General features: G+C 34.9%; 1 protein-coding gene across 19 annotated transcripts in view; it reads right to left on the bottom strand.

The window, feature by feature from the left end:
• Nucleotides 1-27931, bottom strand: part of unc-13 — a 138951-nt gene that overhangs the window by 86938 nt on the left and 24082 nt on the right. For 3 of the 19 annotated variants that reach the window (XM_036367201.2, XM_036367200.2, XM_070112488.1), the window contains exons 1-2: nucleotides 20015-20243; nucleotides 775-9325 (exon numbers count right to left, since the gene is read on the bottom strand). The exons of 9 other annotated variants lie outside the window; for them this stretch is intronic. In XM_036367201.2, the coding sequence (XP_036223094.2) occupies nucleotides 775-9219 (8445 nt within the window). In that variant the 5' untranslated portion in view covers nucleotides 9220-9325; nucleotides 20015-20243. Of the gene's footprint in view, nucleotides 1-774; nucleotides 9326-20014; nucleotides 20285-27931 lie in introns of those variants that run through there. 7 more of the 19 variants (XR_011397316.1, XM_070112501.1, XM_070112502.1 and 4 more) reach the window with 5 other exon arrangements.

The raw sequence follows: 27931 nt of genomic DNA, 5'->3' as shown, positions 1-27931 counted from the left end.
TAATTGAGAGTATTTTTCCGGAAATAAAAATTAACTATTCGGATCATAACTGGCTAAATAATCGGGCTACAATAGCGCCCACAAGTGTAGATGTTGACGAAATTAATTTCCAGAGACAACAATTGTTTCCAGGCGATCTGATGTATTTTAAATCAATCGCTATTGTTGTTGAATGAAATCGTTAATTTTAAAATTGTGTATCTAGATTCGCTAGAAATATCCAGAGCTAAAAAATAGGTTACAACACCTTGTGTTTGGTAAGTATTTTAATTGAGTCGCACTGCCATCATCTACTGTGAACTGTCCAAGAATTTATTTACCTAATTTGAATTCAAGATGTAAAAGACACGTCCTGAAACCCTACAATCGGCTTGTAGAGGAAAGTAAAGATTAATTCCCAAAGATTCTTTATTTACCAGTTTCTGTAATTTCAGTACTCAACAGATATATACAACATCAAGAAACAGTGTAACAGATTGCTTTGAGTTGATAATAGGGATTTCGATAACCTCTTCAATGTAAATCAGAGTAGAAAATAAGTCCTCCATTCGAAAGAAATGCCTGTGCTAGATTACCAAATTTTGCTAAACTACATCAGGCAGCCTTTTTATTTATTCAATTGAAATTCTTAACTTTAAAATGACATGCTCTTACCTAACTTTAGAATAAAAAAAAATGGTCGTATATACATTTGTTAATCTTGGACTGATTTATGATAGTTTAGGATTAACCGTCACACAAACTCAGTTTTTGTGTGAATATTGGAATGCTTACCTTTTCCCGATCTTTACTAAGTTCGTCGTCTTTAGCTTTAACTTGATAATTTTTTTCTTCGATTTTACGTTCCTTGAGAGTTTTCAGTAGTTTCCATTTGCTACTCCCAAGTACTGATGTATTGATATTTGTACCTTGTATCCCATTAACTTCAGCACTAGAATCATGGCTTAATAGAAGTGTTTCCATTTGTGTGTTGTCTTCTGTTTCTTTCTCAATTTCTGTTAAATGCTCATGAATCTGGTTAACAGTTGGAGTGGTTACATGATTAATTTCAAACCCTGTATGTTCGTCCTCTGCATCAGCAAAATTTTGGTCCACCCTCACGCTGTCATTAGATACCTCAATGGTTTCTTGATTGCTTTTAAATGCTTGATAACTTGGAACCGTCTTATAAATACTCTGGTCGCCTTCCAGTTCCTCACTTAGTTCAGCTGGTGTATCTGGACCAAGTGTGGCACCGGATGACATGCTTACATTTTTTACATCATCAGCCTCGTTAACATCAACATATGCATCTTCGTCCATTACATATGATTTCATAGCAGGATTTAGCAATAGGTCATTTTGCTTTGGTTTGCTAGTGCTTTCGTTTTCATTTTGTATAATTCTAGCTATGGTTGCCCGTTTATGCTTATCACTGCTACTGCTACCACGCCCGTGACTAACTTTTGACTTTTCTTTATAAAGATTGATTCCGCTGGCCACTTCCTCTTCAGATGAATATGAAGAGCTAGTCATATGTTGATGTTGCAGCTCATGATTATATGCTTCATTCTCCTTATCGTTGTGATTATCGGCCATACGTCGGCGATCACGTCGTTTGCGAAAACGCTTATTTTGAGCTACACGTTCGCCACTGATATACTGTGTTTTCTGTTCTGGCTGGTGCTGTTGAAGGTTATGACATTTTGCGAATTTATTGGGTGCTACATTATCAGCGCATATGAAGATCATCTTAGTGCCTTCATTCATAGTTTCACTGCTACCAGTTTCCTCCACAGCTTTTTCCTCAGCATCCACATCAGAATACCCATTTGGCGAATCATCTCCATTGATATCTTGCCATGCGCTATGCAAATCAGTAACTTTCGTCACACGTTCAAAGTTACTGGAGGAAGATTTCGTGGAAAAGCAGCGATTGTGTGAAGATTTCGTGGTCACTACTTTAAATGCTGTCTCCACTTTGGCGTTGTCCATTGCTGGAATTTCCTTGACAACATATTTCAATTCTCTTAGGACTTCAGACATAAGCTGTTTGATAGTTTTGTTTGGTTCGTTTTCATCGGAAAATGGTAAACCGGTATTATTGAAAACTTTATTGCCACTATCAGATGTAGGATATGAATTTGTATGTTGGGAATTATTGTAGCAAATTGTGCTTTTCAGCGTCAATTGATCGATTTGTGAAAACAATTGCACATTTTCAACCAGGGGTATATCTACTCTTAACTTCTTATCACTTTCATCTAGGTATTCAGCTTTTCGTTGTTGTTCCAATTCCTCCAACTGCCTTAGCTCATAACAAAAGTATTCATCATCTGTATCAATGCTATCCTCAGTGCTTTGACGACGTGATGATGATAGCGTGCGAAAAGAATGCTGACTACGATTGTCATCTTCTTCAGTTAAACCTAGAGGGACATCGAGCGACTGTTGTGCTGTCAAACTTCGATTACCAAATTCACTTGTTATCGGTTCTGTTATCAGTAATGGTGGTGAATGTGAGTCATCAGCAGATGTTACAGCTATTGACGGTACTTCTGTCTCATTGAAAACACTACAATCATTATAATTCCTTTCTTCGTGATCCGCGACAGTGGACGAAGTCCTTTGATTGGGGGTTTTTATAAAGTCAAGCAAGAGATGAGAGTTATCCAACGCATTTAAATTATTATTTTTTAAAACTGATTCATTTGCACCATATATTTTTGTTTTAACTTGATTTTGCTGATTTTGGAAACCTCCCGTAATCGTACATAAGTTACTCGTAGTTATATATTGATCTGGTGGTTTCAATACTGTTGACTTTAACGCTTCTTTTTCTTTTGCCTCTTCCGTTACTGTTTCTTGGTGACTTATAAATGTATTCGAGGGAATCACCTTGCAATTTGAATCACGCATATTATTTTCTTTAATTTCATTCTGTTCAGATATGTGGTCTGCTTCGTCATTATCCTTAACTTGCGCAACATCACCCAGCTCACTAACATTTACACTAGAAAACACAGCTTTCTCATAGTCGCCTTCGTCATCATCTTCCCTGACTTCAATCTCCTTACTAAAAAACTCCATACCGTACGGTTGGAGTTGAATTTTATACGCATCATATATATCAGTATCACATCCATCGTCACGTCTTTCAGTCGCCATTGGAAACGTACCAAAATTTCCAATATCACTGACTATAGAGCCTTCATTATCCGAAGAATTAAAACTTGGTAAATCTGCTTCTGTATCTGATACACTATATACTATAGGCGCAGCACCAGAATCCGTAACACCACGAGCTATAAAACTGTGACGCCTGTATCCGGTTTTGGCTTTCTGCATGAAGTTATTCACAGTCGTTGAAAACCGTGAATGTTTTTTTTGGTTACCGGCTACACCCTTTTTATTTGTATCACCGCTATTTAAATTGCTGGCAGCAACTATGTCTGATGTAGTTGCGCTAGCAACGGTGCGTGCACCTGGATGCGTAGCACGCTGCACCAGTTGGGTAGGAAGTTTGTGGAAACGTTTCGAAAAATCAAAACTGCCACCCAAATGTTTACCGCCACGCTGCTGTTGGTGCAAGCTTGTTGTTGGCGCTGTAGCTACTTTATGCACTGACGCTTTGCTGCAATTACGTCCGACGTGCTCACGGGTCAAATTTAATGATGCCATGTGACCAGCAACTAAAGGGTAACAATCATCTTGGCTAGTTTGAAAAGGTCTTTTATCTTTCGAGTAATTGTTATAGCCCGAAGGCAATGACCGCGAACGGCCATATCGCAATGATCGCTTCAATTTCAAATTATCCGGCAAAAAATTAGTAAACTTATTCCAAACTTTAAATGTAGTGCTCGATGTTGTTTCACTACCGGATAAATCAACAACGTCGGCAGTCGTTGTAGATGCTACTATATCAATATCTTGTACTGCATTAGCATCATAATGCGCACCATGTAAAACATAGGGAGTGAACAACTCTGTATTCTTGTTCTCTTTTGATTGAAACACATAATTTCGAGAATCGTTCAAATGATTATGGCTTAATATCTGATTGCCTTGTTCATTGACGGCTTCTGATGAGTGATGTTGCGCGTAATGTTGGTGATGTGTGTTTACTGTATTTTTTATTGACACATTAGACATAGCGGGAGCTAAGCATCTTAAACCATGATTATATGACATTTGCTGCTGAGGTTGATATTGATAAGGGTAGTCTAAATGATTCTTACCAAAAAAATTTAGGTTATTGCTGCTATTATAATCTGTAATACCATTAGAGGTTGGATAATAAACAAGACGATCAGTAAGGTGTCGTTTACGTGTTTGGGATGATTCACATGTACCCTCAGACTGTATATATATAGTCCTATCAGAAGTGGTACTTCCGACCCCTGTGAACGTAGTTGTATAGGCGGGTGTGCGCAAAAGATCCGGCATACGCCTGTTTTGATTACCTAATATGTTTGTTACGATGTGCTGCTGTCTTTTTGGTGTCTGCCGTTGTCGCTGCTGATGACCCCACCCAAGGACTTCATCGACAGTGCGTACATGCTTATCCATAGCGTCATCTTTGAGTTTGTTAAAAATGGATTTGCTCTCATAGACTGAACAAATGGGCATGTTTTTAGACAACTCACATATATAGTTCAAATTTTCTTCGTTCAGCAGGTAATTATTTTCCGTCGATAATGGTTCTTGCTGTAAATGTTTGGACATTAAATTATTTTTCTGATTTATTTTATCGTCAGTGTTGGAAAAAGTGGCATTAGTTGTGCTAATTATCGTTGGTATGATAGAATTAGCGGTCGCTATGGTAACGGCACGTCTTGTGATCTCCAGTTCTGCATTAGTAGCTCTAGTAACATTTAATCTCAAATCACTATTATCCGAATCCAGATCAGCGGGCATCCAAACCTTTGAATTTAACCTCGAGCTACACAAATTAGTGTCACTATTATTTACTGATTCCAATCCCTCAGACATTAGTAGCTGCAAACTCATATACTTATTAAGAAATGGATTGTATTTATCAGCGTTCGTACTATCACTAACAACGCCAACTCCGTATAACGTAGAGTTGAGGGACTTTTCCCAGCTTGATAGACCGCTTATAGATGAAATACCAGAATCCGATTTGGTTTGTTTTGGTCCCGCATGTTGCAATTCTAAATGTCCACTGCTATATGATGCACTATGTGTTAGAAATGGATTTAAGGCGCTCATTGATGGAACCATTACGTTATTTATGCCTGCATCGGTATCATCATTTACTAAATGCAAGGTTGCCTTTTCTTGAGCACAATTGTTATCGTTATCAATGGCTGTATTTGCATCGTCGTCGTAGGGTGCTGGCGGTGGTGGGCTTTGAGTCCCACCAACACCAGCTAAGAGTATGCCATCAATGTCCAGAGCTAAAATGTCTTGATATGCTTTTGTTTTACTTTGGTATTCAGGATGTTGCAAATGTAGAAGAAAAAGCATGCTATTGTGTCGCTCCAGGCTTCGTTTTAGCGACTTAATATACTCATCATTATTGTAAAGTGTTGCTACCGAAGTAGCGCGACCCAATGTTTTTGCTTGACTATTAGGTGATTCATTTGTTGTTTGCAACAGCATATGCTCCAACTCAATATCCATGCCACCCAAATAATTGCATTGTGGTTTCTGTTTGAGCCCACTTTTATTGTTTGTAATGTCATTAAGGTTGGTTGTGGAGCCTGTGGTAGAATCATGCAATTTTTTAAGACGCATCTCATGTTCTTGAGTTTCTAAAATTTTTAGTTGTTCATCCAAATTGGAATTGTTCCGAAGCAAGTGAGCGCTATAGTCAAAATGTGCCTTATCACGTTCGCTGGAACTGTTTGAGACAGATGTCATTTTATCTGTGTCAAGTATTGTTTGTGTTCGGTGTGTATCTACATAATCGTCAAATACATGTGCTTTCGTTCGATTTTTAGTTTTTTTTTGCTTTTTCTCAGATTTTTTTATGTTAGTCGACTCATCTTCTTTGTCATCAGCCAGATTATTTTCTGATTTTTTTATTAGCACCAATTCATCATCGGTTAAATACTTTCGTGTATAGTCGTCAAAGGAGTTGCCAACTAATTTTTTCAGCGTATCTATATTACGTTCTAAGTTTTTCATAACTCTTTCGAATTTCCGTGATTTATCATTTCCAAGTGTACGAAGCTCCTCGCCCATTGTTATCGGATTCAGAAGCAGTAATAAAAGATTCTTATTAACTCTATGTATATTTTCGAAAAAAGTATGCTCTTTTTTAACCAGTGTGCGTAATGTACTTATTTGTGCAGAGTTTAATACTTGAAGATCTTGTATTTTGTTTATCTCAATTAGCAATATCTCACCAGTGCTGTCGAGGAGCACGGTTTTGTCTTCATTCAGCTGGTTACAATAATGAGCCTGAGATCCGCCAAGTTTTTTAGCACTGTATTCGTCTTCCGAAGATGAAGCGGTTGAATAGTAATCACAGTTATTTGAGTTATTGTGAACATATCGGTCTTCGTTGAACGTTAAATTAAAATGCATTGGCGAATTCTTAGGCAGTATAGGACTTGATGTATGAACGACAGCAGCTTGGGCCAGCGCGCTCTTCAGATTGTTCAACATTTCCATTTCGTCTTTGTGATGTTTTTTTTTTTTGTGTTTTTTAGTGTCCTTCGTTCTTCTTGCGACTGTTGTTGCGGTTTTTGTATTTGTTGCCGTTGTCGTTGTTATAATATTTGTGCAAGCTTCTAAAGTTTTTGTTGCTATAACTGCTGTTTTTGCAAGTGACTGAGAGTTAGCTATATCGGGATTTATTGCAAGTATAGCGCCAATACCACTCTCTTCATTATCTTCGCGAATTATATCCAAAGCAGAATTACTACGCGTGCTCAAACTGCTCAGTATATGTTCATTTGTGGCTTCACTATGCTGTAATAAACTTTCCACATTAGAAATTTCTGTGCTAAGAGTGTCATCACGATACGCCTCGTTGAGTGTTTTATAAAAGTCTTCGGTCACTTCACTATTGTTTCTAATAACTGGCAACATTGATCCACCCGTATCCTCTATTGGCACATCCGCTTGCAAGAGTTCGACTTGCTTAGAGGCCACTTGCTGAAAAAACTTAGCCTGCTCAATAAAATCATTCATATCCATATCTCTTGTGCTATCAATATCTTTCTTTTCGCAATAAATTTCCGGGCTCATATGCGTTGAGTGTGTATTCGATACTGATGCATTTGTATCTATTGCCTGCACTGTCGATAGTGCCACAGTGAATATCCCATCATCTAACATCGGCAAATTCTGCATACTACCTGTTATATTAGTGGCTTCATCAAAACTGCTTTTATATTGATCAAGACTGTTAAAACTTTTTGGCTGTGTAAGTTTCCCCAACAGTTTACGACTATACAGAAATTCATGCAACAGTTCATTTTTGGCATCGTTAGCCAACATTTGTTGTTGATAATAATGTAGTAGATCGGCATCTGTTACTTTCGAAGAGTCGAGCCAGCTTAAATGGGAATTTGGCTCTTGACGTGACTTAGTTTCTTCCGATAATATAGCTGGTACTTGCTGATTTCTTAGACATTGTCGTTGTACTGAGCTCAACGTTACTAATGAGCTGCTTAGATTACGTTCAGCAAGTTTTTCCAGTGGTACATTAGCATCATCACCCATTACAACGAGTTTGTGCTCAAATTTACGTTGGCGATCGCGCCCAACTGCTAATACCTGCAAATGGTTGTTGTAGTCGATTTTGTTCTCATGTTGCAAGTGTCGGTGTATGGCATTTATTTCACCAGAGTCGCAAATATTATGTGTTTGCTGCTGCAATAATTTGTCAAGCGCGTCCAATTCGCTGTTTATTCGTACGGCATCCAGCGCATCTAATGTGTCGTTCTTCAGCTCTTGTAACAGGTTATTATATTGCTTTGAAGTACATTCCGTATCAATATCTTGCAATAGTATAGCAGCGGAATTATTCAAAAGTATGGCCTGTTGTTCGGCTTCAACCAAATTAGACTTCAATAATTGTTCACTTTGCAGCCAGTAATCGAACGGTGTAAACTTTTGTTTCTCGGCTGATTTTGAGGTATCTAAAAAGCTTAAATGTGGCATACAATCAGATGAAAGCTGTTGATTCTGCTCTTGTTGTTCTTGTTTAAGTGATATTAAACCTATTAAATTATTCACAACTGACTGCTGTTCAAACGATATCTTTTCGAGTTTTTCCAACCGCGCCCATATTTTACCATACTCACCAGATAACAAATCGAGCGCACGCCAAGCAAATTTTAACTCTGTATCTAATAAATTAATACGCGTCGCAATCTTTTCCATATAATCTGAAATTATATAATCGGAATGCTGTTGTGAATTGTACAACTGGCAGAGTTGCTGCTCGCTGGTGATAGATACCATGCTGCCGGCTTGTGGTGCAGAACCGAGGGCTCTCAAAGATTTACTAACGCTATTTGATGCTAAATTATTTGCGCTTAAATTGTGCCCTGCGCCAACTTGGACAGATTCATTCCCGATATCATCGAGTCGTTCACCGATGCTACTGCTGACGTTCTTATCGCAGTAAGGTTTGTTGGCTTCACTTAAGACAGCACCAATACTGTCAACATTTTTATCATAGTTCGTATTGTTGATGTTGCTGAAAATGTTCGTAGAATTTTTGTTACTATTAAAATTAAAGTCGCAATTGCGGTAGTTTTCATTTGTATCAGAAAGTTGGAGCTTTTTTTGCTGCTGTTGGTATTGTGATGATGGTTTAATTTTTAGTAAATCTTTATGTAATGGTTGCGGTTGCTGTTCATATTGGTTTGTTAACGGTAATTTCTCGGAGTGTTTAGGAAACTCTTGACTTTTATGCTTTTGATTTATAGCCTTTTCAGCGCATAAATGTTTTTTAGATTGCCCCATTATTTTCTGCTGCTGCTGTGGGACAGACATATAATCGTTCGCATTTGTTGATGTCATACCACGGAAATTTGTTGAGATACTAGAATCTGTCGAAACATTGTTATAAACTCTAAGTTTTTGCCGTTGCTCCAGATAACGATTGGGCTTCTTTAGTTTTACTTCGCATTGCTGCTGCTGTTCTTGTTGCGGGTTTTTGTCTTTGGCAATACTATCATGTCCATCATTACCAATGTTTTTAATGCAAACGTTCTCATCATTTACCGTTTTTGTAGTAGAATTGATTAGAGACATGATAAAACGTTTCCTTCTTCAAAATATATATACTAGTGTTTTTAACAATTAAAAACCTTAGCCTTCGCTTCTTAGCAATGGTCCAAATATGTTGAGTAGTAGGAAGCTATAATTAGTAAGCTTTTATTTAATTTCACTGAACACTTATAGCGTTTTCTTTTCTCGATGAAAAAGTTGTCTCATTTAATGGCAACCTTATAAAAAAAAGAAAAAAAAATGATTCGCTATTTCCATTATTAAACTGACCAAAATTGACCGAGATGATAAAATCTTGATTTAAAAAAATAACTATTAAAAACGAAAAATAAACATTCGTTGGACAACTTCATCACTCTTACGTTTTGACAAGGGTAGAAAATGTTGCATTATTTCTGGTAAGAATTCAACATTCTAAGAAAAAAAGAGACGAACCTGACAAATTTTTTAAAAAATAACATGCAAATTTGACAGCTTGTGAGAAAAGAAAACGCTATTATATTTATGTGCATCCATACGCTTTAATACTTGTATGTGTGGAGGAATTTGTAGCGTACAGTAAATACTACATGAGTCCATTTCCATATCATAACAACACGTCACCACTTTCTTTCGCTTTTCCGAAGTGCCGTATTATGCAATATTATACTTAATCTAAAACTGGAGCATTTTAGAGGTTTCCAAAACCTTCTTTTAATTTTCAAAATCATAATCCCAAAACTATTTTAAATTGTTATATTAACACATTATGAACACAGCAATTCCTTGTTTGTTATTTATGTATTATTTATATGTAACGTACAGAAACGAACACTGCCATGTCTTGGATTTTTATTTTATATCGGTATAAAACGAGAACCACATATACAAAATTTAAAGAATATGGCGTAGAACATAAAATTTAATCTGAAATATTAAATGAAGTAATATTTAACAACCGATAAGGGGAAAGTTTAGGTGCAACCAAGCATTATACCTATGTATTATATATGGTATATATTATCAAGGTGCATACCGATATTACTAATTATTAGTAAATCGCATAGTGTTAATGAAAATATTATCGCTTAATTTTAAAGATACCCGCTCTAACATAGCTATGAGCGAAGTAAAGTCAACCAATACGTGAAAAATGTTTTGAGTATATGGGTTATAGGACAGATATCATCATGGGATTAATCACCCATATTGTCGATACTTAGTCATTTCACTGTAATCACAATAATTTGATTATAAAACCTAATCTTTGTATATGTGTGATTTTTGGACATGGTTATTATCTGATTCAATCCATTTTTAAACCGAGTCACGAAATGCTAAGCTAAAGATTTTACAACTTACTCAGGGTATTACATGTATGTATCAAACCCGGACAAACATTCGATAGAAATCAATAGGTCTCGAGCACTTCTGAGCTATCTATGCACAATAGACCAACAAAATACATACCAAACGAACTCTAATTAAGATTAATAAGGTATTTTTACTAATTTTTTTACATTTTTCTTTATTTTTTAAATATATTTCATAACAAGTATGGAAGGGCTAAGTTCGGATGTAACCGAACATTTTATACTCTCGCAAAGTCAAATGGTATACTCGTTTGAGATTTCTTTGTGGATTGACTGATACTTTCGTTAGAAGGTCAACTATAGGCACTGGGGTCCACATATGTAGTACTTAGGGGCTTGAACAGTTTTGGTTCGATTTAGACAAGTTTTGGTCACAAGGTGGCATACGTTAAACGCATTATTCACGCAAAGTTTTACCTCGATACAATCATTGTTGCTTGGTTTGCATACTGGAAAGTGAAAGAATCAGATGGAATTTAAAATGGTGTTATATGGGAAATAGGCGTGGTTGTAGTCCGATTTCGCCCATTTTCGCACTATACATAGAAATATGAAAAGAACGTTATGCACCGAATTTGGTTGAAATCGGTTAAGCAGATCCCAAGATAAGGGGTTTCACCTAAAAGTGGGCGGTGCCACGCCCACTGACTAATTTTGAACAAGGTTCCCATAAAGTCATCTCATACCATCCCGAAGATAAAATGTAATGTCTCTGGCGTGTTTAGTGCTTGGTTTATCGCGCTTGTCACCCGATTTCAACCATTTTCACACTGTAGGTAGAGGTTATTATTATAGCATTAGCGGTTTAGGAGATATGCACATTAAACCTATTAGGGGCGGGACCATGCCCACTTTAAAAAAAATTTTAACTGCAGATTCCCCTCCTTAATGTGATCCTGTGTACCAAATAACAGTCTTGTATCTTATTGCGGAGCTTAGTTATGGCAATTTATTTGTTTTTGATTAATGGCATTTTGTGGGCGTGGCAGTGGTCCGATTACGCCCATCTGCAACACCAACCGTCGCACGATACCAAGAAATATGTCTACCAAGTGTCATAAAGATATCTCAATTTTTACTCAAGTTAGAGCTTGCACGGACGGACAGACAGTCACCCGGATTTCAACTCGTCTTTTCATCCTGATCAGTTATATATAAATAACCCTATATTTAACTCGATTAGTTTTAGGTGATACAAACAACCTTTGTAGCAACAGGTTGCGAGAGTATAAAAATTGTTTAAGAAACTCGGAAGTCTAAATACGGCAATTTCTAAGATCTGGAGCAAATGGAACCCAGTATACCAGCAGTGCTTCCAACTATCTGAAGCATCTTTGTAGTATACCGTTATTTGCAAATAAGATTGCTTCTTTACTCTTAATATTTTCACGGTGCCTTTTTTTTTTAAATGATCAAAGAAATTATTCAACACTTACTTCGACGGCAACTAGTTATAAATGATCATAAAAACAATAAATCTCTATGTTTTTTTTATTTTGTAAAAACACCCCTTTTGGGAATACCAATCACGGTACCAAGAAACATGTCTACCAAGTTTCATAAAGATATCTTAATTTTTACTCAACTTAGAGCTTGCACGGACGGACGGACAGACGTTATCCGAAATAATTATGTGACAGTGCGCCCGAACCCCCTTCTTGTCTGCGATCGTTCAACTCGCAAAAAGCAAAAAGTGTAGACAAAAGTCATTGTTTGTGCGGGGCAAGAAGAAGCAAGCATCAGCGTACGTGTATTTAAAAATGTATGTGTGATTATCACATTTGTGTAAATACGCATAATAAGGGAATATTCAATAAAGTTACATATGAACACATTTCTTTGAAATATTTTAATTATCTCAGGAAGTAAAATATGCTATTAAAGTAATTGAATTGAGATATGCTTAGATTCCAATTAATAAAATAAAAAATTTAATAAAATTTAAGTTTCAAGAGTTTTAGGATTCGAACGTATAGGCTCGTATTCGGATTGATCTTAACTCCTTCAAACTTACGACCTCAGCCACCTCAAAAGTGGAAACGCGGCTGCTTAGCCACCGTTTTATTGTTATCCTTTGCTCAATAAGCAATTGCTCACGCAACGCACATACATAACTTGGAAAAATAGCCTAATAAATGTTTATTTTATTATAAACTCTGGGGTTTTTACCGATAATACAGCTTTTTAATTCAGAAGGAGTTCATAATTAAAAATTTTGTCATATCATAGAAATTGAAAACATAAATCTTAATAGGTATGCGCAACGATTTTTGATCTAAGAATATTCGTTGTGTCTATTTATAGCATTTCGCACATTGCGTGGTGTGTTAGTCTTTTTCGAAGCTATATTTTTCGATGTTCCCTCATCTGGAATTACAAATTAGTACACAAAAAGATTTGATTTGACATTTGCGTCTTCTCTATTCATTAACATTCTCTGCTATTAGTCAATCGTCTTTTATTGTTCAACCAGAGAACTTAAAACAACAATTTTTCAGCCAACCAATCGAGCATCATACAAAATTCAATTTGCACCTTCTCATTGTTTTAAGTTCTCTGGTTCAGCCACAGATAATTCTCATCTCGCTCCTTCATTCTTCTGTTAGTGAGTATATGTATATAGAATACGCTCTCGCTACATAAACTGCTACGCAATATAATTTGAAGATAAAGGGTGGCAAATTACCGAACATACAATAAATGAAAAGAGGGAAACAACACCTTGAACACGGCGAATTCATGCAGTCTGGCATAGCCTTCAAAACCTATACTGAAAATAATTTCATACCACGACGTATGTACATATATGTATTTACTATTGTTTTAACGGTCCAAATGTAAGGTAGTGCAAAATTTTCGTAATGATGGGATTGCTTGCAGGGCAAGGCAAATGTCATTGGCAAACATTCTAATGCTAATCATTGCAAATATGTGAATATCCTGATACGATTGTCTCATAGGTTAGAAAGGTAACTTTCAAGAGAATCTAATGGCAGAGCATTTTTTCCCGCTTCAAAAGGAAAAAAGTAAACTGCGTGATGGCAGATATATGTTGGTGAGTAATACATAAAAGAGAAAATTTAGTTGAGGTCGATGATTATATGGATATGGAAAAAACAACGATTCAAAAAATATATATAAATAAATAAATGTAGGAACGACACAAGTGGTAATACTGAATGAAGGAAAAAGGAACGAAGTGTCCATCATAGCGGACTGAGAAATAGTAACGGTTGTAAATGTTTTATATTTTTTATTAAAAACCCACAAATGGGGGCTCAACAAGGATGTAGGGAATTTTAAAAATAACAGAAAAAACAAAAAAGAAGAATACAGACGTGCGGTTTTGAGAAAAAAAAGTGAAACGTCAGAGCGTATGTTAATTATATTATACCGAACTATAGTGACAATTTGTGACCGTCAGCAAAAGTACACAATCTACACAAACATAAGACGGCTGTTCTTAAATTTGGTCTAAATTTTTGGCAAAAGCCGCAATGAGTTTCGCTCTGGCGAGTGATTTGGATAGTAAAAAATGTACGCATTATATTGGCGGGAGGATTGAATGTTTTTCACAAGGATGCGATCGGCTGAGTTACGTGAAATTCTCAACATATTATTAATCACGTCAAAAATTTCGTGCCGAAGTCCAGCCGCTAAGCAGCACAGTGCGTTAATGGGTCTACTTATATATAAAATATAATACTTACTTGTATGTATAAAATATAATATCCTACCTATTTACAAATAAATGTATACGACTGTGATTTTGAGTTTAAGAATATTTCACATATATTCAAGTTAATTTTTAATCACTACAATATATCGAGACTGGCAACCCTGCGTTGCAAGAGATTGCTCTCTCAGCTCACTCGTTTCTACGGGAAAAATTAAATTTTCGCGGATATCCTACCGTACAGTCTGTAGAAGCAGTGGTGAGTGTTCATTTACATTGCGCTCTCATAAGATAAGACCTAGCTGATTCGGTCTACGGTTTTGCGTCGGTGACTGTTTGAAGCATAAAGCAATAACGGTGGAGACGTTGAAGGAGAAGTTAAGAGACCTAGGGTTGAACGTAACAGGCAGCAAAAAAGAGTTGCAACTGCGTTTGCTACATCATTTAGTTTTTGGTGATGAGCAAGCTGAGGACGATAGCGAGATGTTGAAGATAGTATATCCAATTTTTATGGAGACGGTACTTATAGCGTGTACCACTGGATTGAGGAGTTTGACGGAGTCGCGGAAACGGTAGGGTGGGACGATTTGTAGAGGTTTGTATATAGAAAACAGTTGTTGAAGGGAGCAGTCAAGTTGTTTGTGGGAGGAGCTATAGGAATTAGAAGTTGGAATAATTGGTAGACAGCTTTGTTTGAAGAGTTCAGGAAGAAGTTGAGCGCTGCGGAGGTACATCGAACATTAGGGAATAAGCGTAAACAAACTAAAGAAAAAATGCAAGAATATTTATACTCTATCATTAAAAATCGGTAAGCCAATATCGCTCGATGAAAAGAATATAATAGAATACTTTGTAGATGGTATAACAGACGCTTAATCAAACAAGGTAATGTTGTATCAAGCGAAAACGGTATGCGAGTTAAAGGAACAAATTCGGATATTCGAGAAAGTTAGGGGTGTACAAACAGTTGTAAACAAAGAATACGTGGGACAGATTGCGGCAGAAAGTAAAGGGTTGATTAAAAAGAAGTATTAAGGAAGGTCGTATAGCAAGGTGCGGTCCGGAATCTGGGTTGAGTAATGTTATTTGTTTTAAGTGTAATAAAAATGAGCATTATGCGCAGCAGTGTAAAGAGCAGAGAGACAAAGCGATTAAAAGTGGGCGGCCAAATCCAGTTGATAGCAAAGTGAAACGTCTGCCAGTAAAGGTGAAATGATTTTCGTTGATGCCACTATCTATCGTTTTACCTTTAAATGCATTAGTAGCTACAAAATGCATTGCGTTTATTATGAGGTATGATACCCTATTGATATTAGGAGAAAAAGATGTAACTGGGGAAAACAGAGATTTTTTGGTATTGGCAAATTTTTTCAAGACCAAAAATTACTTTTTTTTAAATTTATTTTGGAAATGTTTTGTTTTTATTTTTTCACGATTTGCCATTGAAAAATACATGTAATTCCAAATTTTCCCACTTCACACAAAATGGGAATCGAATATAATAACTGTAGCATACTTCAATTTTTATGTATAGTTTTATCAACTAATCAATTATCCCTGCCAGGTGTCTCCCGTTGTCACTTCTCAACCAGCAAACATCAATGAGTAGGTATGAAAGAAATTCGACTTATTTTACTCCCATGTAGTCTATTTTATTATATGTGATTTTAACATTATTTCTTTGTGCATCTCGGAGATGGCCGTATTTTTCTCTAACGAAACAGCGCTTGATCGTGCTTTAAATACACCATAAACTAAGTTCACCGAATTTTTTGAATTGTGTAATCGTGCGAATGTTTTTGTTGCCTTTGTACAAACATTCGTGCATTTTACATCGGCTCAATCGAAAAGATGGATGATCCACAAACAGGGCAGACTGAGTGCTTTTATCTGCGACTGTTATTGGTTAATTTCGCCAGACCATTGCCATTTGAAGATATACGTAAAGTAAATGAACAGCAAACCTCAACGTATAAAGATGGATGCCTTGCTTACTAGAAGATGACAATCATTCGGGGCAGTATACTTGCTTCAGCATTATACTTCACAAAAACACAAATTCATCTACTATTTGATATACTTGTAGTACCGATGGTATGTTTCCAGGCCCGATCACAAAGATTCGATGACTGATTATATATTGTCGAGAGTACAAGGTGCAATGATCTAAAGATATCATTCAGTGACACAGTTTACAAAGAAGATACTGTCGAATCCTTCCACTACTAAACAATGAACAAAAAAAAAATTTACGACCGCATTATGCTGGCAGTTTTGGCAGGTACTGTTCTATTTTGTTTTTTTTTTTTATGGAACGGGGTGGAATTGGCAAACCGTTCCTTATTTCGGTACTTCGCGCTGAGATATGATAAATAAATGGCATTGCAATGGCCGTTGCATCATCTGGCGCTGCGATGCCAGACTTTACTTTATTAGATGGAAGCAGAACAACTCATTCAACATTTAAGCTGTCATTAAAGTAACCCAGATGCTCATGGCTATAGTACTGAAACAGTATAAAATTATCATTTGGTATAAATGCACTATGGCACACAAACATTCTGAAATTGAGGCATTGGATAGGATATTTTAAGATATAAAAAACAACGACAAACTGTTTAGCGGCACTTACTTCTCCTTTCATGTGATTTCAGACAGACACTTCCCGTTATAAACTGTTTAGTGCATAAAATTACTGACGGATTTCTACACAATTATCAACCTACAAAATACTGTTATCGACAATAAACTTCCCGATGTATACACAAGATATAAAAATCTTGAGTGTTGAGCTCACAAAGCCAAACGTTGTCTGTTTGTGGCTTTGATTTGGGTACACCATGCTTTTCTGACGGACCACTTTATGTGGCGTGTTTTCGCGTGAGCAAACCATACAGTTCGTTTTTATTCGCTAAAGACGGACTGGCCAAAAATATTGTACACTCCATTGGGTTGAGAGTTTATGCTTTGTTAATTTTTAGCTGAAATAATTAATAGTAGAAATATTAACTATTTTCAATGTGTATCAAAAATAGTATTTTAATATAAATTTCATCTTTATTCCTCTTTCTGTTATAACTAATTACATTCCATTTAAGTGTTAGTTTTTTCTGAAGATATTTTTTTTTTAATATTTCCTAAAACTGACGTATGTATATGGCAAAACAACGTATGCCGGGTCAGCTAGTAGTTAATAATGATGATTTAAATAAGCTCATTTGAGAAATTTGAAGGCAATGCTCACTTCGAAAAACGGGAAATTACTTTTATAATAAATACTCAAGCTTTTGAAAAAAATTGGTTTGGTCCTATATCCAGCCAAGTGTTGTACAGTTTTTCTTATATGTTTTAATACCGATACATGCGACATAGACTCAAAGAAGGGGACCAATTCTAATGGGTATACCCGAAAACATGTTTCCACGCAATTTTATGAAGATATCTCACACGCTGACCGGCATATTTTCCGCCTTAAACTATACATACCATATATTTAATAATAACGGGTGATCCAAGTTGCGATATTTTTTTCAATAGCCTTTTTTTGACAGATCGCACGTGATTCGTGTCAAACTGTCATCTTATTATTGTTAAGTATTGTTTGGTATTTAATCATGGAAAAACTTTCGCCTGAACAACGTTTACAAATTGTTCAACAGCCTACTGAGCATACTATTCGCTTAAATCTTAATTGAGAGCGTACAAAATCAGCTTGTGCAAGAACTGAAGCCGATCGACCTTCCCAAGCGAAATCGTTTGCTCTATGGGCTCTTGAAAAGTTCCAAGAAGATCCGACCTTTTCGAGCCAAATTTTTTTCAGCGATGAGGACCATTTATGGCTCAATGGAGAGATTCAAGAGAGAGGAATCATCGGTCCATATTTCTTCAAAAATGATGTCGGTGAGAACGTAACCATCAGTGGGGACCGTTATCGCGCCATGATAACCGACTATTTGATGCTGAAATTTAAGCTCGTGATCTCGGCGACATTTGGTTTCATCGCTTCAATCAATGGATTTATTGAGAGAACACTTCGGTGAGCAGATAATTTCACGTTTTGGGTTAGTCGATTGGTCACCAAGACAGTATATGTAAAGTCTAAAGTTTATGCGGACAACCCCGCTTCGATTCAGGCCTTGGAGTAAAACATCACGCGTGTCATTCGCCCGTTACCAGTCAAAATGCTGGAACGAGTCATCGAGAATTAGACTCAATGGATGAGCCATCTGAAACGTAACCGCGGCCAACATTTAAAAAAGATAATCTTCAAAAAATCAATGCCAAAGAATGTTCCTTCAAATGATACTAAAAATTCCTCACTAAATTTGAACTTTCTGTGCTTTTTCTTTTAAAAAAGTAGGAAACTCTGAAATGAATCACCCTTTATGTATTTACTTTATTTTGTTAAGATATTGACCGACATATACGGTAACATAGCAACTGGAAAAATGCAAATCCAGTATATGGGAACTAGGAGACTTATTCACCCGATTTTAAACATTTTAGGCTGAAGGATACACTGTTATAAGAAAGAGACGTTATTTAAATTTCATTAAGGTAACTACATATTTACCGATATATGCGATAATAAGTCAACCGGAAGTTCAAAAATCTTTGTATGAGGTTACGAGGTTTATTTAAAAGGTATCGCGAATTTTGTATATCTTAAAGTGTTTATTTATTCATGAATATCTATTTTGTATCCTAGATATAATGCACTTCCACTGGCATACTACACCGATTTCTGGGAAATTGGCGACATCGTTGTTTCTGAGAGCATCCGAATTACTTTTTAAACGAATGCGAGATATTCATTGAGTATAAAAGAACATTTTATAGACTTTATGTCTAAATAGTAAAAAGAGGTAAAGAGCCTGAAAAAATAAATTCAATTTCTAACAAGCCGATAATTGATTAAAATATAAAAGATGCAATAATCATAACAACAAGAGCACATTCAACCCTTTGATGAATAAATACGCAATTTAGACTCTTGAAAACCACAAAAAAAATTTTTTAAAGCTGTGTAATTTATGATAACAATACAACCAACAAGTTTCAGACATCTACTATGAAAATTCACAGAGATATTCGATATTTGAGGAAAGATGAATGCAATTTGTTGGTGTATGTTATATTGTATCAAATGTGATATCAACCGTTTAAATTGTTTTCAATAAAATTTCAGAAACAGAAATGACGAAATACATAACTTGAGTATTGTCTTATACAGGAAAAGCGTTAGTAAAATTTAAAAATTCAAATCCAATTTAGGCCAAATAATGATACATTCTAAACATTTACATTAATATATATATATATATATATATATATATATATAATATAACATTATTCAGTTTAGACATGGCAGCTTCGTTTTTTACGTGACAATTTCCTATTCACTTTTTATCTAGATTGCCTGCAAAAGCGTAGAAAAAGCGCGTGCGCCGGTTTATCCGTGTGTATACAGCTGTATATATTTAGATTTTTTAGGCTAAGCATTGTGCATTTGGTCCCTTTTTAATGCTGTTACTGCTCTCTTCCTTGCTGTCGTATAATTATTTTTTTTTTTCAAATCACATTTGTGTTACTACTTCACTAACACTAATATTCCTTTGTTGTATTATTTGAATTAGGAAAAAACCATTTTATACTGACATATTTTCAAATATTTCTTATACACACGTTTGTATAAAACACACACAAACACACGAGTCAACATACACGACATATATAAGCAGATCTATATTTCTTAAGTATTAAGATTTTTTGAGTTACTCATGTTTCATACTTTTATTTTATGTTTATAATAAATAGCACTGTAGAGTTTAACCGGCGATTAGCAAGTAGTGCACTATACTTTTATATGTATTTACTTAAACACCACAATAACAACTGCATTGCTTGGATATTGCTCACTGACTAGTAAATACTAGCACTAGCACAACTAGCATTGCTTTTACCAAGCCTACTCCTTATTGCACTGACTTCGTCTAATGTTAGTTATTTTACTACTTGTTTTAAAGGTTGACTGATTGACTAAGTACTACGGATGTGCGTGAACATGGTTGCTGTTAGCAGGGGTTGAAGTGTGCTAATTCATTGTTCATTACGTAACTTTGACATATATTTATGCATTCATTCATTGAGGTTCATTTGCTTGTTAACAGTGAAGGGTGCCATAACTGAACCATTTAAATATATGATTGAGCAAAAAGTACAAAAAACAGCCTACAAAATGGAACGTATTTGTTGCAAATGCAAACGAAAAACCAAAAAGGTCAACAACCATTTCTTTATAGTTGTGCTTGAAACAAAATTTTAGTTAATAGCTACTGTTTTGATTATGGCAATACCGTTATTATATGGTAGCAGTGTTGCCCATAAGGTTCGAAACATTTTATGAGAATTATTTACACTCTAGTTTATTAAATTCATAATAATAGTCCCCAAATAATTAGGCAATTTTATTAGTATTATTAAGGGTTGCGAACTTATCAATTCAAATAATTTTGATGTTTAAAATTATACATCTAATTTTTTATACCAAAATCAGAATTAAAAATTGATAAAATAATAAATCGTTTGTATATGTTAGTTTGTCAACCAGTACTTTAGAGTATGGTGATATCTCTGTGCGAGCTCTATACAAACTTTAGTTCAAAATGGTAGAACACGAAGTGCGCAAACGCGAAAATATGTTAATTCTACAACAATTTATTTTTCTTTAATTCTTAATTATTTGCTTGGTATTGTTTTTTTTTCATTCGGGTATTTAAGATTATACATTAAAATTAATTTTTAATCCGGTTATTGGGTTCAACATTTTTTTTATTTGTTAATTCCGTACTTGAGATTAACTTTTTTTTTCAATTCGGCATAAAAAAAATTGGAATTACGAAATAAATTAAATGTTAATACAATTATTTTTTAATTTATTATTTGCAGCCCTGGTATTAAACTTTTTCCCCCATCCCCACAAGAAGCATAGCCCACATGACAAATGGAATATAATTTATTTTGTGCCTATTAAGAAAGCGCTAAGGTCAGATGTAACAGAACATTTTATTCTCTCGCAATTTACAAGGATCAAAGACGGGGAAGTACTTTCGGGTGTTGGCAAAATTTCGTCTTGACAAGTAAGAAAGGTCTAAGGCCAACTGTATATATATATATAGTATATGGGAGTTTTGGTAATTGGTGGACGAATTTCACATATTTTCGGCATTAAACTATAGTACAATATATCCAATATTATACGTTCAGTCAATTTTGCTAAGATATCATAATCATAAACTATCCGTACCGAAAGTATTAAATTTCACTTCGTCTGAAAATATAACCGAATTCCAGTACTTTGTGGTCTTAGAAATATGTTCTTTGGCGAAGCTGAGTCTGCTTTACCTACTTTTAAGGCTTTTTTCGAGGAAACTCGACCATGAAAGTCTTGTTTCTAAGGTCAGTTTGAATTTCAGAAGCCACTTTCGGTGCGGAGAGTCTCGAATCAGCCTTTATCTTGCATACCATATATCACTCATCAGTGTCACTGAATATCTCGTTCGATGCTTCTCTATCTTTCTTGAGTACACAATTTTCATGAATAAAGCGTTCGATACTTTTTTGTACCTTGCAGGTTTTCACCATTTCAGCATTTTTTCGCTTTGAATGGCCATTTTTGAAATATCGAATAACCAATTCTGGTTGTACCACCTTCATTCGCAGAACCATTTTAATAATCACAGCAATAGACAATTCAAGCATCAAAATGTAGCTGATTCTATTTCAGAAACAAAAAAAAAGGCATAGAAGAAGAAAATACTGTTAAACTTTTTTAAAATACTGTTAAAAACGTTAATGTACCGTTAGGCAAAGTAGTTTCTTCATAACATAAGTTGTGAGTAGAATACATGCAGCGCGTTTTGGTTTTCGAATATTTAAGTTATGTAAACATTAATTTAAAGATAAATGTAGAATTTTTATTAAACTAGACTTTTTTATCTTTTTTATGGTACTAGTCTAATTTTTATATTTCATATAGTCCCTTGGTTATAATGCATTAAAGTCAGAAATATGCACTGTACAAAATATGCTACGATTATATTAGTGCATTGTCCAACAAAGAATGTCAGTAACATTAAATTCAACAATGAGGATTATAAGCAGATGTGAATCATTGGTGAAATCGCATTTCTTAGCAAATACAGAACCAATTCGATCCATAGCATTCCTTTATTCCTTACGTAACAGTTTTAAAATGGGATAATGATTTTTACATTCATTCCCATTATTGCCCTTTTCAGTAGAGTGAAGATATTTGAAGAAAACTGGGCATAAGTCGATCAATTTATGAGGCATCTTAAGGAAATTGGGTCAGCATATTTTGTTGACAATGACATAGTCTGGCGATTAAAATTAATGAAATAGGTTCAGTACATTCCCTAGGTCCTATATACTTGTTATGTTGGTTTACTTGATACGGTATATAGCATATGTACAAGTATATCGGCCAGAATGTAAAATGTTGTAACAAACTAATTTAACTCAAATCTCGGGCTGTAATTTGTGGTCAAAAATAAGTTTAATCGGTCTATGCAGTACACTAAACTTGACCTCCGTCTTTCTGCTTTTATTGAATTCATATGTAATATTCGTTATTTGCACACTTTTGTTTCATAAAAGGTGAATGAGTATTCAATGTGCGGCTGCAATTGAAATTAGCACTTCTTTACTTAATAAAAAAAGTTACGAAAAAGATAAAAAAAAACAAGCCAAGAAATAAACGAATATAAGAAATGTCTCGAAAAATTTTAAATAGAAATTTTAGCAATATAGAAATTTACTGATCAAAGCAACAGACCGACTATACTCTTTTTTGATATCAATGCTAAAGGCCCAGTTATACATACATAGCATAGCATTGCCATACCCCAGTAAAAAATATATGGATTAATATCAAAATATAAGGAGTAACAACATTTTTGCTAGTTTTTACAAACATTATTTGTTTCCTCGCTTATTGATACATTCTGGAGGAATAAACAATCTAATAATATATGAACGTTGTAAACACAACGCATACTTCTACCGAGTAATTATTACTCCAAAATGCAGCAATAAAAGATAAACCATAACGGCTAATCATAACTGTTAATTGTTGTGAAATTCTTTTATTTTCAATAAACACGTATTTTATCACATTAAATTGGTCTGAATTTTGATATCAAAGCGTGAAAATGAATCAAATATCACGAATATATACAGGGCCGCCGAGAGAAAAACCGGGCCCAGGGGTAAAAAGTAGGGCCCCCTCCCTAAAGGAATGTTTTTAATACTTTATAAATTTTATTAACTATCTACCCACTGACTGCTTCAATGTTTTTGAAGAAGAAGTCACATACGACGTAGTGTTTTATGCTCTTATCACATCTGTATTAAATTGGCTATCTTGTTGGTGTTGGGTGGAACAAATTTGTTTTGTATGATTTTGAAAATCAATAATGTATAAATCAGTTCATACATAGATTCTCGGCCAAAAATATTTTTTTCTCTTGAAATCTGTTTATTCTTTTCAAACCTGTTGACTATCGTGATTAAGTTTTTAAACATACAGGTAAAAATCTTCCAATCTTCAATTATTTGTAACTTAAAAGTGAGAAGCTTTTCGAGTTTTGGCGGCAGCAAATGCGTCGATAATAGCCTGGAAATCCAACTACTTGGCTAATTCTGCCTCAAGACGCAGCGAAGCTAGTCCTCAAATCCTTCCTTGTGACGAGTAGGATCGATGAAAATTTTTGATCCTTGCTAAAGCACTAAGCGGATGTTCACCACTTGAAAAGGAAACGGGTGGAGTCCAAAATAAGAAAAGCCTTCCTAATTTTCGAGCATTGATGGCATTCAATAAGTTATATGGAGTTTGCATCGTAAATGTGTCTGAGAGGATAGCTTTATTGGACACCTTATCAGATACATCAACGGTATACTTTTTTGGCAAATTTTTTTGCAGCTGCGTTGAGTTCATCTGCTTTTATCTCATAGAACTGCCATAGAAATGAGAAAGATTTCTTTTAAATTCAATTTCTTCTTTACTGCAGATTACATCCACTTCTTCATGTAGGTCGTTTCCGTCTTCGATATGCTCTAAATTTCGCATTCATTATTATTGCTTTCCAATGGTCGCGCAGATATTACAAATTCTCAAGAAGGCTTTCCATATCTCTTACATCAGCATCGATGGTGGCATTGATCTCTTGAAGAACCAAGTTTCCTTCATTGATTGACTGAAGGATTTTAAACCATATGAAGGCCACCAAAAAGCACTCAACTTTGCTCATATAAGTATTTCAAAATTCCATCAACTTCTCAACGAGTTTCTGCGGTAAGGTTGAATTTTTAACTTCTTTCAAAGCGTGAATTGGGTATTTTGGATTTCAGAATTTCTCAACGTTGTGTACTGCTACTTAAAATGTTGAAATATTTTTGAACGACACGAAAAAAATTTATTGCTCGAACACATCACTCAGCCGAGTCGACTTCAACCAAATTCAGCGTGTGGACACTACAACGGGAAAGAACTGTATACTTATTTTTACGTTGGAAGTGATTTTGCGCTCCTTCATATATACCGCTCATATTATACCATTATCGCAGCCCTGTCAACGGCAAATCGAATGAATCACCAATCAAAAGTTTTCTAATTTTTAACTTAATTTTTTGGAAAATACGGGCCCCTTCGAAAACTCCGGGCCCGGAGGAAAGCAACAAAGATGTATTGAAGTAACTCCAATGGCAGCGGGTGAACACATTCATTTTGGTTTGGAGAAAGCACTTTTAATTCATGCCCAGTACCAACCCGAAAAGACCTTGCCGAAGATTTTTCACGACACGTTGCTCAAAGTCAAATCAATACAGATTGCTTAACTTTTTCTCTTTCGGCAAGATCTGAGTTTTTTTATATTTAGGGTATTCACAAGGTGTCATATTGTGTCATATCGTCATATTGTCTTATTTTTTTATGACTGTCATATCGACACTGTTGTTGTTTCCCATACAAAATTGAAATACAACAAATACAACACGGCGAGGTATGTTTTTGAGTGTGTTATTCTATCAGCGTATATGTTTTTTTTTATTGTTGACGTTTAGGTGTCTAAAATTAATAAAATAAATAAATTTCATCAATTTTTTTAATAATATGGAAGGATGCCACGATATTCAGGTAAATTAAGTTGAAGAAAAGTGAAGTTTAAGAATATTTTGTTGTTTCTGTGGTTGCAATATAAACCAAAATGCTGCCGTTTCAACATAAAGAAGCTTTAATTTTATTCACTTTTCCGTGGCATTTTTGTATTCTTAATTTTAGTGTAGAAATATTACATTTTATGACATACAACATTAAGGGGTGCTCACAATTTTGAAAAATCGATTAAACTGTCCTTACGGAAATGTAAATCTTTTTACCGGAAGACCTAGTCACAAAATTTCCTCCGTCTCCGAACTCAAATATTAAAATTACCTCTACCATTTAGCAACTTTGAGTTTATTTTGTAGCATTATAACTATTTGTGTGAAGTTAATTACCAAATCTTATGTATTCAAAATAAAAAAATACAATAGAAATGCTGAATTATTTCAAAACAATGTTTATATTTTTTGTATGTCGGATTTCTGCTTTTTTTGGATGTAAAATAATATTACTCTTTTTATGCTCTTTTTGGAGATAAAAATCATTACACGATTTGTGCTCTATCTGGAGACAAAGAAAATCACTTAAAAGAATGCTCGGTTTGCTTTCCATTAGGAGTTCAAAAGGAGTGATCCCAAGCAAGGGCATGCAATGTTAAAAAGGAGTATTAAATGCAGATTATTGCATTTTATGAAATTTGTGGAGTATCACATTGCTCGCAAAGGAGCGATCTAAGATTCATTTTTGGATGATAAGATTTTTTACTGGGACATGAGAATTGTCACATAAAGAATCTGGTCTATACGTTTTGCATGTATTTGATTACCGAACGCAGGGCATAACATAGAAATCTTTTGAATCATGATTTCTATGCTGTGTGACATTTCAACACTGCTCTCTTTTCTCCCCTCTCTCATTGCGTCTGTTGTGACACATCAACAGTATTCCCAACTCTCAAAATGTTTTTGCTTAAAACTCTAACAAAAAAACCCCAAAAAACTAAGTATATAAAAAATTATAAGTTATATATTCAACAATCTATACCCTGCGTGCACTACTACGCCCATTTTTATACTCTCAAAATGTTGCTACATGGTATAATAGTTTTTTCACCTAACGGTTGTTTTGTATCATCTTAAACTAATCGAAATAGATATGGAGTTATATATACTTGTATGTACAAACGATTAGGATGACGGGGCGTGTTCAAATCTGGGAGATAGTATGTCCATCTTATTGAAATCCTCGTTAAATCTATTTTTTATGAGCTACTTGATCGATTTTACCGAAATTAGGTTTATAGCATTATTTTTCCCATTCGGTCTACAACCACGCCTATTTCTCATATAAAATAATTTTAAACTTCTATTTATGTCACAGATTCATCAGAGACAATAAAGATATCGGGTTTAACTTTGCAAAAATAGTGCCGTTTAGATGTGCCATATCAAATCTAAAAATTGTCAAAATCCGAAATTCGAAATAAGTATATTCGAAAGCCGATATATGGTCGTGATTAAAGAAGCGCGTAGTTTCGTGCTGGCGGAACGGGGTCGATCAATATAAGAGGGAAAGGGAGAGGCATCGTGCGTTATGTTATCTTGTCTGGGGTGGTGTGGTCGTATATGGTGTGATCCTGTGTGGTGTTCGCAGGTGTGGTGTGTTATATTAGAGTGTACCAGTTTATGCCGGGAAGAGTAGTATGAATACGTGATGATCAGAGAGCTGCGTAAGTGCCTAATTTCCTTACGTATAAATCATTGTATACATCTACAAGTAGCCAATCCTAAGATTTTCACTAATGCACATGTCCCACTTAGCCCCAAATATTCTACTACTAAAGTCACACTTGGTACGGTTTGCCTACTATTATTCTTCTACTAAAACGTCCAAATTACTCAAATCTGCTATAGTTTGTTGCCGTGTTATGTTTTAAAATTTATAACTTTAGGAAGGTTTTTATTACATATTCAAATATTTTTCGATTATTAAAATTCCTAAAAACTCAATTTGCATAGTATTGTTAAAATTATTATTTATTGTATCAAAATTTATTAAATGTTTCCAATTTTATCAAAAATATTATTGTGCAACGGTTTGAAAAATCTATGAGTTCCGTGCAACCGTGTGATGTCAAAAGTCATTTCAACGGACATATTTTTAATCTTAAGAAAATTCTGTAATTTTTAGAAAATTTAAATTTAGTTTTATTAAGTTAGTTTTTTGAGTGAAAAATTATTATTTATTCAATATTCAAGGAGACAGACATTTAAAACTGTATATACTATATGGGGGAAAATAGGCCTCCGGGGGAACCAAACACCCAAAAAAGATCGGTAACATGCCTATATTGCATCTTCAGAGTTGGTGAGGAAAAGCAATTAACATATAATAAACTTTTCGAAAATATTATCATTAATTTTTTCCATTACAAACAGCTGTTCACAAAAAAGTTATTAAACTACATTCCTTTCATTTACTCTTAGTGTCAAAAAAGGCAGATTTCGATCAGGTGATCTCAGCTGT

This window comes from Bactrocera oleae, chromosome X (genome assembly GCF_042242935.1).
Source record: "Bactrocera oleae isolate idBacOlea1 chromosome X, idBacOlea1, whole genome shotgun sequence".
NCBI classification, from domain to species: domain Eukaryota; kingdom Metazoa; phylum Arthropoda; class Insecta; order Diptera; family Tephritidae; genus Bactrocera; species Bactrocera oleae.
The sequence above is the reverse complement of the archived record's forward strand: the minus strand, read 5'-3'. Positions and strand labels throughout refer to the sequence as shown.